Here is a 15575-nt window from a genome sequence, read left to right as displayed (position 1 = left end):
ATCCTTTCACCCCAGATAACACCGAATCGTCTCTAGTCTTCTCTCTCCTTCCTTTTCCACCAAAGCAATTTCATTGGAAATGAAATTTTATCTAGGAATTTTATCTAGTTTGAGTTCAGATATTTTCCAGGATGGCATCATAAACAATACAGAGGTCTACTTCTGTAAGTCATCCCATGAACCTTGCAATCACAACTTATTTTAAACAAAATTATACAGAAGAAATAGAGCATTACACTTTGCTGTATTTTACTGTACACTTTAGAACTGCTTAATGTGTAAAATTCTTGCAGAGGCTTTGAACATTAAGGATACTGGAGTCATAGTCCGTACCAATAGAGATATTTTATTATGCAAACTTCAAGCACACAACAGAGATGTTTCACCCTGTAAACCTGGAGGAGTAAGGGGACAAAGCAAAAGCAAAACAACCTCGTGTGAAGTATTCTGTGTGCAGGGGTGCGCAAGTTAGGGAGCTCATGTCAAGAGAGGTCTGTGAGAATTCTTCTCCCTTCATCCACAATCATGGTAGGACTTCAAAGAAGGGGAGATACAACTGCTGGGTAAAATTTCTCAGTAAAGTCTCCAGCAAAGAGCCAGGCTGTACAAAAAGCAAGAAAACCTTGAGAAATTTCAGAGAAAAAGACCCTTTTCAAATCAACTAAACCAAAACAACTGCCTCCAGCTTTTCAAGTAGCTTTCTGACATGGAGTAGGAAATGGAACTGTGGGGATAGACGGAGAACTGAGTGCCAGTGACTCAGAACACATGACAGCAGGAAGAATTTTGTGTTAGCTAAAACAGAGGAGTGAAGTAAGCAAGTCAGCAAGATGAGTGCTGGAATTGTCTTTCTCCATACTACAACACTAAATACACAGAAAGTGCAACACAGAAATACTAAGATAATTATTCCCAAAAGAGAAGATCCACTGGATGAAAAAAATCCCCAAGCTGTCATTCAGCTTCTACAAATGAGTGGCATGATGTGAAAAACAGTGATATCTAAACATTTATCATCAATTGAACCACAAATAAGTTTCTTTAACTTCATCCAGGTTTCAAATGGTCTAAAGAAAACATCTGTTCTTAAATATACTGCCTTAGCATAAATTATTTCTTTTAAAAACAATTCAAAAGAATTTTCAGCTGCTGAACGCAACATCATTGGAAGAGGAGACAACAAAACACATCTGGCTACATGAAACTGCAAAAATGGCTGTAGCAACACATCATTTCGAAGGAAGACATCACTAAGAACCTAACCATTGCTTTTGAGCTAGAACTCAGACTAGCGGAATGATCAACAGAGACAAGTTACTTTCCTGGAAATGTTCTTTAAAATGGCTTACCTGTTTGTACATTTACACTGAGATTATCTGTATGCAAGCTCTCAGGTAAATTTTACCATATGAGTTTCCTCAGTATTGTACTTCAAGCCTCCTGCGACTGCAGCGACAGTAAAGGCAGCAAAGCATCCACCCCTCCTTCTCAAGCACGCGCTTATTTGAAGAACCAGAAGTGATGAACTTTAGGAGAGAGGCTGTGAGCATACTGCATATACTGATAACACAGCCTGAAGTAGTTAAAAAAATTGTAATATGTTTTTCTTTGCAATATTCTCTTCTTCTTGTTGAAGTTCACAGAATCACAGAATTGTTAGGGTTGAAAGAGACCTCTGAAGATCTCCTAGCCCAAGCCCCCCGCCAAGGCAGGGTCACTTAGAGCAGGTTACACAGGAATGTGTCCAGGTGGGTTTGGAGTGTCTGCAGCAAGGGAGAAGTTCAAAAATCTTCCAAGGGTTTTGAGAAAGGGCCATGCTTATCAGCATGCTCTACCAGCAAATATATGAGGCTTAGGAGGCTGCATGCCTGCAATCATGAGAGCCTCTGCACAAGAAGCCTTTGCAAGAGATGGCAATTAGCAATTTGACAATATTACTGCAGTGAAGAGACCAACAGTACATGGACCTTTCAGACTTGGATAGATGGAAATGAGGATCTCTGCAAGAGCTCAGGTCTCACAGTACATAATTTAAAGCCTTCTATCATCTAGCATGGAAAAGAGTTATCTTTGCAAAAAAAAGCATAGGCAAAACATTTTCCTGAACAAAGGTAAGAAAAAGGTAGCTCCCTGCCATGAAGAATTGTCCAGAGCTGAGTCTTACTGGCCCTTCTGGTATTAACAACAAAAATATCTTCATGGAAGATGTAGGTCAGAGAGTCCAAGCCACAGGAGGGCAAAAACCAAAAGAAACACAGCTTGATTCCACTCTTTGGAAACATGTAAGAATTAGACAGCAACTGTAGTATCACAGAATTCTTGCCATTCTTTACCCCATTCCTGTACTAATTAAGAATCTGAACAGTGGGACTACACACATGTTTCCCACACCCAAAGTATAGAAGGAAATGGGAAAATTTTATTAATGCAAATTAGCAATAGATAAATTATTACAACACAGAGTCAACTTGGAATTTATCACTAACTCTTGTTCTACACCTTTTCTTAAGACAGTTGTTTATTGCCTTTGCTTTCTAGGTTTTCAGATACTTAATTTAATACTGTAATAAAGTAGATGTTTTCTAGCCCCTGTGGGTTGACGACCAATGCCAAGAATCAAAACAGTGACGCTCACTTCTGGATGTACAAACTTCTGTTGCCCAAGCTATAAGAGCCAGGCAAGCAATCTCAGGACTGGCGCAGTGCACTGGGGCACAAATCCTCACGGAAAACAAGTAACTGCTTATCCACATTAGCAGGTAATGCAGAGCCACCAAAACATAAGGACAGATCAGAACAGCCAACATTAAGGACCCCCACATCTTCAGAGGCAGACGCACACCCTGCGAGCAGCTGTCCCAATCCTAGTCTCACCGGCTCCGGGCCTGGGGCTCAGTCCCACTCCAGCCGCTCGTGCCTGGAGCCACACTGCTGGCATTGTGGACACACGGGCATCCGTGACCTATGGTCACACTCCTGCTGCTGACACTCGAGTTTGCTCACTCTTCTCTTTCCCCTTGCTTCTCCACAGACCCACAGGACCTCCCTGCTGTGCTCTGGCTCCAGCTGCTGTGCTCAGACAGCCCTGCAGCCCCAGAACTGAGTTCCTTAGGCAGGAAGGGATTTAAAAATAAAGGAAGAGGCTGTGCTGGGCACAGACAGACTGGCACACTGATTGGTCTGCTATTTATATATGACCCACTCTTTTTATCTCTTTATTCCTCTATTTTCCCATGCTCACTCCTCTCCAGGTCACCTAAACCTCTCCCTTTTTCCCGGTCCTTTTTTCCTTCACTGTGCATCCCACAAGTTCTGCATCTTGCTTGGATTTAAAGGCATATTCCTATCTTCTTCACTCCTCATTTAAAAATCTACACAAATATATCTGATATTCTATAAAATTGAGTATCATATGCCTGATTCTTCAACTGTTTACACAGATTTTCTGCTACTGGCAAGTGGGAGAGCTCTTCTCATTTTCCTAATTGAGCCAATTAGAAACACATTGTGAGGATGCCGACTCTTCATCTCTACTGAGAAATCTTTTAATACCAATAAAACACTGCAATCATGCATAGGAACATATCAGTATGGTTTGCTCTGGCTTTTTTTTTTTCTTCCTCTCAAGAGAGGTAATGATTTCAGGTACCAATTCAGCTCAGAGACTGGGGATTTAAATCTTATTTTTAAGAAACTCGGAGGAAGACTTAAGGGGGTAGGTTTCTTGAGCACTACTGGATTTTATTTGCAGTCCAGGCAAGTTGACAAAGGAAATGCTATGCCAACATTTCTTTTTTTTTCAAACCTAGAAGACATGGAACAACTCCAGTCACTCCAAGACAGAACTACAAGACTGAAAACCCCAGCAGCCCATCATGTTGATAAGGGGGTTTGCAGTGTGAGATTTCAGTTACCCTTCTTCAGCAAAAAAATAAACACTGTTTGTTCAAGTAAAAACATTAGGGCTTAGCTGCATAGATAAAAAAAGCTAGTAAGAGCACCGAGCAAGAGATTTGGAATTTCTGATTTCCTATTTGAAAGGAATATATTTTCTGCCAGGACCACCCTTATGCTAGTCTACAATTACTGTGCATCAGTTACCAATGCCACAAAAATTGACAGAAGGAAATTACTAGAACGTACTTGGTACTGCAGAGAAGTATATACTCTTAGCTTTGCTGCACCTATAGAAAGTAGGTTTTGGATGCAGTGGGTATTAAAAACAATTTCTTTCAAAAGTCACACACTTTAAAAATTAATTATACTGTGCAAAACAGCCAGCTGAAAGTCTGCCACCCCCTACGCTGACTTGCAATCCAAACCAGCACGCAGATCTCCTGAATTCAGTGTCTCCTCTAAAATGAACCTAAAACATCCTCACATTTAACTTACTTGTGGTAATTGCTTGTGGTTTATGAATTTTCAGTTGTTAGGCTCAGGCCCTCAAAGCTTGAAATAGAGAAAACTGCGTCATGAAACCTAAGTTTGGTAGACAGCAACATTGTTTTGTTAGTTCCAGGCCACCCATTTCCTCTACTACTAAATGCAGTAGAGGGATCCAGGATTTTACTGAGTTTTGGTTGCTTGCAGGGGTAGCAAAGGCTTTCCTTTAGCCACTCATGGGAGAGGGATGTGTTCTCACCAAAATAATCATTGCTCTTGTAAAAGCATTTGAAAGGAACACAGTATTTTGGTGTAGCTATAGGCTTTATCTGGACACCTTATAGCTTCCCATTGTGGAGAAAGTTTGCTGAAAGTAGTAATTTTTGGTAATTCTGTCTGAGCCAAAACTGAAGGATGAACCTAAACTCAGATGAGGGCAAGATGTTCTATTTTTGTTGTGTCTAAATAGCCACTTTCCTTCAGAAATGTAACACCAGCCTGAAACTGAGTTTTGCACAGAAACACTCCACTCCAACACAAGCAGATTTTACTTTCAGTTATGGGATGCACTGAGGTGCTGAGCTGCCTAAACAGACTAAAATAGACTTAATGTTATTTTTATGCAAACATAGAGAGAGAACAATTTGTCATTACTAATTTTGTCCAGGAAATGAGAGACACAAGCAATGCTCCTGCACCAACATTACTGCAGGAGGCAAGGACGAACAGGCACTTTAGCACTATGTACATACTGCACAGATGAGGTGGATTGCCTCAGCAGTAGCAAATCCTTTCAGCATTTTTGTACTAGAAGAAATTCCTTCTGAGGAAAGGAACTCACAATAAACACACATATTAGCAGGTAAGAACATCACACACAAACCTGTATCTACCTGCAACTTCTTGTTCTGAAAGACAATTCATGCATTTTGAAAAAAGTTATTTATTTTCACTGCTTTAATCTCTCTACTGTAGTGTTAGCACTTAACATAAGCATCCACTCTTCTACTGTTCTATTTACAACCCATTGAAATGTATACTCTACAAACACAATACATATTTTCAGAAATGTAAGGGAAATGCACAATTTGGTAAGGTTTAAAAAAGTGACACTCATCTGTACAGGATCCTCAAATCATCCAAAAAGTAAAATTTACAAGGCAGTATCCACACAGCTATGTAAGGGCAGGTGCTACAGTGACAAAGCAGCAAACTTGCTAATACAATAAAATACAGAAAATAAAGTGTTTTGGGGCACCAGATAATACACTTAGTACCACTGAAGTTGTAAATTTAGCAATACCCATATTTCTAGAAACATATAACTGCAAACCTGGAGAACATTCTGAAAAATATTAAACATTATATACACATGAGGTAAATGTACCTTGGTCTTTTAAGAGGTAATTTGAGTTTAAAGCAACAGATATAGTGAAGGGATTTTTTTTGTTTGCTTGTTTTTTTAAACAAAATGATTAACATCTTGCAATCATTTCAATGGCACAATATAAACTAGGAACTAACTAAAAGGTGAATTTCATGGCAATCACACTCAGAGCCATTACTGAAAAAATAAAATAGCCTCTTACTTCATTTGACACCTTCATTTCCCCATACAGTCGATACCAATGTCTTTACTTATGTACAAAGTCTTTCTTAGGATTACAAGCAGAACCATAGGAGGGTGACAGTGTGTCATACTTTGAGAGTCTGCTTGAGAAACATCCCAGAATTCCAGCTTTTAAGGTTGGAGGGTCCCTGAAGAATTCCAGCATTTCAAAAATGACATTTCAGGCTTTTCAGCATCAGACTATTTCCAATGCTCCTTGTTCTCCATGTCCATATCCATCTGGTCACAAGTCTGTAAACCAAACTGAGGCTTCAATGCTACTAAAACGTAAAGTTGATTAAATCCACAAAACTTAAGTGAATGTGTAATGCATGTAATATTTACAATAAACATTTGCATCAATATTAATCAGAAACTGTTTTGGTATATACTTGAAATGATACAAAATTAATATTTTGAATGCTAAAATATTTTGGTCCCCCTGGATTTCCAAGAGCAGATCTGGTGATATTACAATCTTAGTTTAAAAAATACTTATGTGTACCTGTGTCCATATATACAAGATATGATCTTACACAGGTAACATTTAAAGTTACATAATATATACAGACACAGCCTTTGTAAAAGGTGTTCATATAACGGAAAAGAAGAACAAACCTTGAAGTTGTGGTGTCAGAACTGAGGATACATATAGCTCTATTCACAATTTTCTTGTTCTGCAGCCTAATAGGAATTATAAGGTTGCTCTAAAACACTGTTCCTTAGGTCATAACACAGTGTCAAGCATCCTTCTGTGCTTTGTTTTTGCAAGCTTCTATTACAAAGCTAAATCTTGAACAAAGTAAGAGCAATTCAGGAGAGCGAAGATTTGCAGGTGGTTGATACAGTATAACACACAGTTACACTGTTGACAGAACCATCTGCATGCCATGAAGCTGTCCAGTTGCTGTATATCCTCTTTAAAATGCAACAGAACTGTTCTGTATATTTTAGGAAATTAAATGTTTTGCTGATAAGGTTTTGTCGGTGCTAAAAAGAGCCATGAAAATTATTTGATTAATGATAGTGTGAACACTCCTGTTACTACCAAAATTACTATAGAGATCTGAGGCACACCAGGAGCCTGATATTTCTGAAGTAGGACCGGTACCATTCGTATCTGTGGTAAGGACCCCAGGACACCTATGAAAACTTGAAATGTAACAAAGTTACAAAACAAAAAAAGTTGAATTGCTAACTAGGAAGCCTTTGAAATTAGATGGAGACCCTGATCTATTTTCAGGATAACCTGTTTTTTTAAAGTATCTGTACAGATACATTGAACTTGCTAGAGAGGCTGCCAAGAAAAGAGGTTCGGGAGTTCTGTAATATTCAATTTTTTTTTAACATTTAATTGAAAAACTCTGTGGTGCACAACTGTCCATGCACACAAAGGCATATTTTATTTAAAATACCTACATGAAGTAATTTTTAATCCGGTTTTGATTGACAGAGGCCTGAAGCACATAAGCCTCACTTGTCAGATAATGCCAAACATAAGTGTGACAGCTGCATGTATGTTTAAGCCTAATTGGTTTCTAAGAACCTCTCTTATTTTTCCCTTTTCTCCTGTATACTGTCTTCCAGTAAGAATAAACTCATCCATTTTGCTGTTGACAAAAGCATTTCATTATTTGCAGTTTGACCTCTGAAGTTCTGTAATTCTGACGTAGTTTAAACTCACCTCCAAGCAAGCAGTAAGAATACAGAAATAAACAAAAATTAACGGTTAAGGCTTTTCTTGGGTAAGGCTCGTGTCACCTATGTAGCATCTCCTTCCTGGGCCTCATTCCTCTTCCTGCTTGAGCTGCCACACATCACCAGGGCACAGAGCTCGACTGTGCTGCTGCCAGCAACCAACCTGCCACTGCCACCCTCTTGGTAACAAACTCTCAGTGGGCTCTATGCCAAGGGATGAGCGGGAAGCTGAGTTAAAGGTTGCCACGTGTGCTGCGTAATGAGATGGGCACTGATGTGTTCTGAAGAGTGGCAGGTTAGGCAGCATATTAATTACCAGGCACATCTGCATACTGAAATACTATGTTTTGGACATGAATGAAACCAAAGGCCAACCAGACTCTTGCTAAAATTGCAATTTAAAAAATATCCTGGTAACAGCAGGTTTTTGTTGTACATTGGGGCAGGATGCAATTTAATTGCTAAACAAGTTTGTGAAAATATTACAATACTCTTAAAAACTCAGGGAAATCTTGACTAAAGCCATGCATATTCTTCTGTGTTCTTATGACAACACAAGTCATAAGCTTTGTTCTTCTAACAATGAAGAGGATTGCTGGAATCCCCTGATATTTGTATCCAAAGACCTACAGCTCACCACCTTCTCTAGCTCACCACTTTGTGTATGAGGCACACACAACATACATGCACATAAAACTTATAAGCAGCTTTGAACTGTCTAGTAAAAAGCCCAAATAACTTCTCTAATGACAGGTGCACTTAATCATTGTGTAATTGCAAATATTGTTCTTTGAGCCTTAAGACTCAGCAGAACTGCACAGAAAATATGCTTTTCATACTTATTTAATGAAGCAAAATCTCCCTTAACATTTTACTTTTCTTGCTACTTTTCTGAAGTAGATAGATACTTCAAGCATTTTAGAAGTACCACTTGTTTAAAAAAAAAATCTACATAATTATGACTCATAACTTGACAATTACAAAATATGACAGTGAATTTACTAGCTTACACTATTTAAAACTCCTACAGTGGTTTCAAGAGTCAGATTTTGGTAAAATTGCAGATATTTTATCAATTATGTACTCACTGTTGCAATGAGTGAGATTTAGCACTTAGCTAGGCAAAGGAACAACTTTTAACTTGTATTTTTGAAACCAAAAGTACCATAGGCTTTGTACATCCCTACTATTTTGCATTAAAAGACTCAAAAGTGGCACTTACTGGTGTAATACAATCTATTTTGAAGGCAATGTAATGTTCTGAAAAAGTGGAAAAAACCCAGTATAAAGTATAGTTGCATAAGTTATGTTCCCACAACTGAATGAGGTCAATTTGTAAGTCAAGGTAAGAGTCCAAAAGATGCACCACCTTAATAGCTAGCTCCAATAGTATATACTCCAATATTACTCCAATAGTACATTCACAATCTGAATCAAGGAATCGAGACAGTGGTTCAGAGTAGTCAATGTACCAGGCAGGAATAAAGTTGCTTTAAGAGCCATCAATGCACTGTAGAACAAAATAGCAAACCAGTTTCATTTTAGAAGTGACCTCCTACTTTTAGCACAGTTAACTAGCCAAGACCAGCTATCAATTTCCCAAATGAAAAAAATTATAGATTAATGAAACTAGAGTACATGATGTTTTGTAAATAACCTGGGAAAGAGGTTCATAGTGCACAGAAAGACCCAACACAATTGTTTAGCACATCCACAAAAATCCTAAGTGACGTTCCTATGAAGTACTAAAAGGCAGCAATATCCTTCTGTTCCCCCAGTGAGGTAGAACAATTAACCTTCTTAGCACGCCACTCTGGTGCAGATAGGGATTTTTACAGTGTTCTTCGGTAGCAAATCCAGGATTACATCTTGATCCCCTCCTGTTGACTAAGTTGTGATAATGTTTTCTTAATGCGCAAAGCTGTCAGCCGGGCAGCTCCGTTGGCATACCAGCATTCCCGCATAATTTTTGCCATTACTCGTAATGCCTGCAAAGGAAACACAAGTCATTGGATGCACTGCTGTTCCAGTGTAGCCCATGTAACTGCTGCTCTGTCTTAGACTCTTCAGGCATTTCTGAAATCCATTACTAGTACTACAGGTGCATAGGAGAGTGTACAGTTAAAAAAAACCCCAAAAAACTTACTTTATTTACAGAAAAGTAAAATTCTTTAAACACTGTAGAGCAAACCTGATATTTTTCAGTAGATTTTGGCCCATGAAAATAATATTTTAATGAAAAACTATTAGCTTGTCTGTAACTGTTTTCTGAATTTTCACATCAGACAAAAATACACTCTTTTAAATTGTACTTGCAGTTAAGGAGTTACTTCAATGCATAGCAATTAAGTTCATGAGCTGTCTTCCTCAGATTGAGGCTCTGCAAGGATTCTAAAAATTTTTCAAGTATTTTTATCCTTCAGAGAGCCAGTCTTTGAAATCTGAGTCCTTCTACGTGTTCTTTGTAACAAGGCAAATAACAAAAATGGCAGATTAAATAAAGTAACAGCTCCAAAGTACCATGAAAGCTGTATTACCTTAGTCATTTTAATCCTGATAACTACCTGTCTTACAGTTTATTGGTGCGTTCACCACCTTTCTCTCCTTCCTGTGCACTCTTGCCCAACTCTTAGCCATGCATTCATTCCACACATGCCACAACCCAGGTTCCCTCCTCTATCCAAAGCACCTCCTCCTTATCAGTACCTCACTGCTCCTGCAGCACACTGAAGCTGTTGCCCCAATCTGTGAGTCACTGGTTGTGACAGAGCAATGCTATGGAATATTCCCTCTGAGCAGTTTGGGTCAGCTGTCCTGGCTCTGCTCCCTCTCATGCTCTTGTCCACCCCCAACCTACCTGAGAAACGGAAAATGCCGTGAAGCTGTGTAAGCACTGCTCAGCAACGGCTAAACCATCAGTGTGCTATCAGACTCTTTTGGCCACAAATCCAAAACACAGCATTATGCAGCCTGCTATGAAGGACACTGACTCAATCCCAGCCAGACACAGTACAATTTATTTACAATGATGCTTCCTGCATAATGGAATTCAGACTAGCTGCAATTTCTATTAGCATCATCTATGCTTCACAGGAAGGGATCCTAGAATCCTCCATGCAGAGTTAGCTATTAATTTTTATGAAATTACATTTAAATACTTATGTATAACCAAGGAACAATACTTTTAATAAAACCATAATGATTAGAATGAAATTAATTAAGTTCTCCTAAAAGCAGCTCTTCTCCCTTCAACAATAAGCATGATTTTTAAGCCACTGAAATCACTAAAAGCTCTAGTGTCCATTAAAGCAGCTTTAGCAAGGTTAGTTAATACCTCACAGCTCTGCCATCTGTTTGGAATATTGGGCCTTAACTTCTGTTCACACACAACTTTCCTCATTTCTTCAACAGAAGGATCTGAAGGAACGAGGTCATAGTATGGCAACTGGTAATCTTCGTGGATTCCTGTAACAGGTTGAAAATAGCTTTATTTTAGCTAACACTGGATTATGTATTCTTCGCTTTTTACTGTGTTCCTTATCAGTACCCTACCAGTTCTTGGTTTTCATTTTTAAAAGTTACATCACAACAACTGACAAATAAATAAACAAAAATCTTTACACCTTAGAAGTGTTTACATTACCTTTAAAGGATCTAAAATTTATAAAATTGGAAGAGATAGAAGCTACATCAAATCTTTCACATGCTATACTAAAAACATGCTTTTCAGAGCACATGATTGATAACAGCATGCTTCATTTTAAATAAGATATAGATTTATCTGAATACATTATAGCTAGATCTTGTGGTGTTTGCCTCTTGTTCACAAGAGTATTAAATTTTACCCTTTTCTCCCCTCTATGTAAATATTTGGAAAAAAAGAAGAATATTTCCTATTTTCTTCAACAAGTATGGTCTGTCCATTTAGAAAGAGGTTGAATTGACCAGTTATCATTTACAGGATTAACAACTAGGAAGTCTGAGATCAACTGGCTATTACTTTGCACTGTTTTTTGAGCAAACTGTTTTCAGAACCGGAATAAGTTTAAGTTCCTCATAATTCCCTAATATGTCCCATTTTATAAAGATTGCCACATACCACCAACTGAACACCTCCGAGCTATTTCCCAAAACACTAATCCCATTGCATAGATGTCTGCTCGTTTGAATGACTCAAAATGTTTCATATTTATGGAATCATCTAGGACTTCAGGAGCCATGTACCTGTGTGGAAAAAGAAATTATTTCATAAACACTTAAGAATATAAAAAATTCGGCACTACTGATCAGCTCAAATACAAAATAATGTATTTTTGTGGAAAAGGAGATAAAAGAAAATTCTGCTTCATTAAGATTATCCAATCAGAGACAATTCAATGTAAAGGGATAAGTAAACTAAGAGAAACAAGCAGATAAATAGGGGGAATAAGTAAAATGTGAAACAATAAACTAGAGCTATAAACCTGACAGAGAAGACACAACCGAGACAGTGACAAAGACCAGAAGTCTCCAGTTGTTCATTGACAGGCTATTGAGAAACTCCAGGCCTAACTTTATAGAGGTGCAGTCTGGACCTTGTGACTGCTAATACATGGGAAAGAAGAACACCACAATGATTGAGGATATTGAAGGAAGGCCTGTGCAACTACACTATGCTTATCAAGGAACCTTCAGGACACAGGGAACAGAAGTGTGACAACAGATAGGAAAGGGTAGCAAAAGGGCCTGTGGCATAAAAGGGTGCCAGTCTGCACATGCTCATCAGTATATTCTATTTAATTAAATCCTAACTATTCTGTGCAATCTCACTTTCAAGCCCATGAGCACATGCTCTCTAAGAACTGTCAGCAGCTGGAGGCAGGCATGGCTCTGTCTGTTCAGGTCTAGCAGCTGCAGCAGCACAAGGGATGAAGCTGAAACTACAGAGAAGGAAAGGTCCAACATCAGTAGCTGGAAGGGGAACTACAGGTCCTAGGAGCATGTCTGCAGGTGGTAAGAGCACCTATCTGGAGCTAGTGGTCATTCTGTGAATGAATTCTGGGCCAGCAACTGTAGTCTGATAGAAGGTGAAGGAAACCCTCGTACCAGCAACTGGAACAAATAAGTGGGTCTGCTTCAGCTACTGAAATAAAACCATGGATCACAGGCTTCATGGTCACAGCTTACAGGCACTAGCTAGAGCAGAGAAAGGGGATGAGAAAAACAGAGTAGGGGTCTCTCAGCACCAGCACCTGGAGTGGGAGTCACAGCCTGCAAGGTCTGTGTGCCTGGGCACCAGCTGCTGGGCTGAGCAAGAAGATTTGCATTTCTCCAACCCTGCACAGCTGGTGTGCAGGACTGTAATTAACCAGCAACCTTCAAGCTGGTCTATCCAGCATCCAGGCAGCCCAGGCAGGGATATTTGCCAGGACAAGAGCCCATGCGGATATTTGAGGGAATCCATACAGGTAGGCATGCATACAAATACATCAGCTGTTTGCTGCTGTGCATTAACCCAGCTGGTGAGTATGAGATCCAGGGAGTTCAGAGCATTAGACACAGCAAGCCTTGGATAGATGGTTGAGCAGCTCATAAACATGCATGGATTTGTAAGGCTGCAGAAGGGAGTATGTACTTTCACTAATGAAGTTCAATCCTGATCAGCTGAAGAGAAGGCAGGAGACTTGGCTGTCTATAGTTATGTTTTATACAAGTTCTGACAGTGTTTCATGTGGGTGTTGAAGACAGCACATGGTGCACAGCAATCTGTATAATCAGCCCTATCAGTACGAGATGTGTCAGTGTATGACTGGTTGGATCCCAAGGAAAAAAGCAGCAGCCATATCCATGGGCCTCAGATGAACAGAGCCCTGGCCCTTTGGAACACACCAGCTGGGCTCCAAGGGTCAGGCTAGAGGAAGCCCCACTTCCTGTAATCTGAAAAACTATAGCAGCCACTTAAAATATCCCCTAACAAGCCTAAAGCAGGAGTAGACAAGAAGTGCTGGTTAAGAAACCAGCACTGTTAAAAATTTTTTGACAAAAGCCCACTGTCATTGCAGTACCCAATTTTTCATCATACAGTTTGCAAATCCCACCGTAAACCATGCTTTTTAAAAAAATTAGTAAATTATGTGGGTTACAAATCAACAACTGTGCACATCAATTTGGTTTACCCACATTTCCTGCAAGGAGAAACAGCTCCTTGTAACCAAGTTTCTCTTAAGAAACAAGGCCTGAAAACCCATGATAGCATCCAAGTGATTGTTACCTTGTTTAGTGAGTAAGTCTGACATGGGAACACCAAGCAAAACATCAGTGCAGACCTTACTGCAAGAGCTACTGACAGCAGCATCCCTGCTGGCTGCTGGAAAGAGTGAATGTTATTTGCTGCATTGTTGGAATCCATAAGGTTAGAGGATTTTTAAGAAATGGTTAAAAGAAGTATGTAGGCCTCAGACTGAAGTTTTGTTAGCATTGCAAATACAGCAGAAATGTTTCCCATGCAAGCAGAAAAGTTTCCCAAGCAGCAGACGTGACAAACTACAATAGGTCTCTGTGGAATTGGCTTTAGGATGGCAACAAGGTTATTTAATGTATATCTTTAGAGGTTAGCATGAATAGAACTTTGTTCTTTGTCTCTTATGAACTAGTCTTTGTTTTAACTATCATTGTGTGTGCTTTGTGGGATTGGATAGAATGCTTGTCAATATGTGTTTTCTGTGTCTGATTGGCTGAATTCTAGTCTGAGATTATTTTATGTATTGCTGTATGAGCCCTGTTGGGAGAAACATTTTTTTGGTGTGGATCAGTGAGCTGCCATGTCTCCATTTTGTATTTTGAGACTGATGTGCTGGAAATAAAAGCAAAAATCTCTTCACTGGTCTGGTTACAATGTTATCCATATTTGGATATTTTGCCGCGGCTAGTGGGTTCCTGACACCATTGGACTTATACCTATCCCGTCCCCCGCACTGCATCAAGTCAACATGAGTGGTAGCACTGCTCTCTCATTCTGATTGGGTTCTGGAAGCTAAATTCAATATGTGATGTTTAGCTGAGTTCAGTGTGTTCCTCCACATCACCGCCCCAGCAGTCTCAGGCTGACATACCAATGAAGCAGGCCAACAGTCGCACCTGGGCTTTGAAGAGCAGTGTTGAGAGGTAAAAAAGCAACAAGTGCAGAATACTGGAGTGGAATACAGTGCCAGGCAATAGCTCTGCCTCTGGAACAGCCACAGATGCCTAGACATAGTTTCATTTAATCAACAGCATTGTAGGATTTTCTTTTCCAGTATCAGGGATGGTAGGCAGAATGCAAGACACACTGCTTAAAAGGAATTTCAGAACTCCCTCGGTTCTACAGATATTCTTACAGAACTTACATAGATATAAGGAAGCAAGGACTATCAAGATACGTAAAAAATTGCAACAAATAGTTGCGTTTGCTCTGAATTACCCAGAACTTCAACGAAGTTTGCTGAGATGAGAGTTCTCCTAAGACATACAAATTCCTCACAAGTAATAAACACAGCACAAGCAGAGGACAACTGTGTGAGTTGAGTGTAAGGTTTACTTTGACAGTATTTATTGAATGGAAGTGGAGTATTAAGTATTGTTGCAATCTTTGATATGGGTGAGGCAATCTTTGATATGGGTGAGGTTCAAATTGTTCTGGTCCACTCATATCAAAGATGTTTTAATCAAGAATGGAAGATTGTGGTGAACACCTTAATGCTCTCCAAGGATTCTGCATTATGGGATACTCTTATGGTACTTCATGTGCTCGACACTAAGTGATTATCTTGGAGCCTAGCAGAAAGAATATTTGGTCTATCTTAAGATGCCATGAGGATGAAAAGAGTGATGGACCTGAAAAAACGGTAACTAGAAACCCCAACCATGG

The 15575-nt window shown here is 39.4% G+C and overlaps 1 protein-coding gene across 1 annotated transcript in view; it reads right to left on the bottom strand.

Annotated features, from left to right (window-relative positions):
* Positions 1-326: 326 nt before the first annotated feature.
* TGFBR1 (transforming growth factor beta receptor 1) overlaps positions 327-15575 on the bottom strand; it is a 40005-nt gene continuing 24756 nt past the window's right edge. Inside the window, exons 7-9 of the mRNA XM_059476347.1 lie at positions 11790-11914; positions 11025-11155; positions 327-9678 (exon numbers count right to left, since the gene is read on the bottom strand). Coding sequence (XP_059332330.1) covers positions 9553-9678; positions 11025-11155; positions 11790-11914 — 382 coding nt within the window. The 3' untranslated portion in view covers positions 327-9552. The remainder of the gene's footprint in view (positions 9679-11024; positions 11156-11789; positions 11915-15575) is intronic.

Source organism: Ammospiza nelsoni, chromosome 1 (assembly GCF_027579445.1).
Source record: "Ammospiza nelsoni isolate bAmmNel1 chromosome 1, bAmmNel1.pri, whole genome shotgun sequence".
NCBI classification, from domain to species: Eukaryota; Metazoa; Chordata; class Aves; order Passeriformes; family Passerellidae; genus Ammospiza; species Ammospiza nelsoni.
The sequence above is the reverse complement of the archived record's forward strand: the minus strand, read 5'-3'. Positions and strand labels throughout refer to the sequence as shown.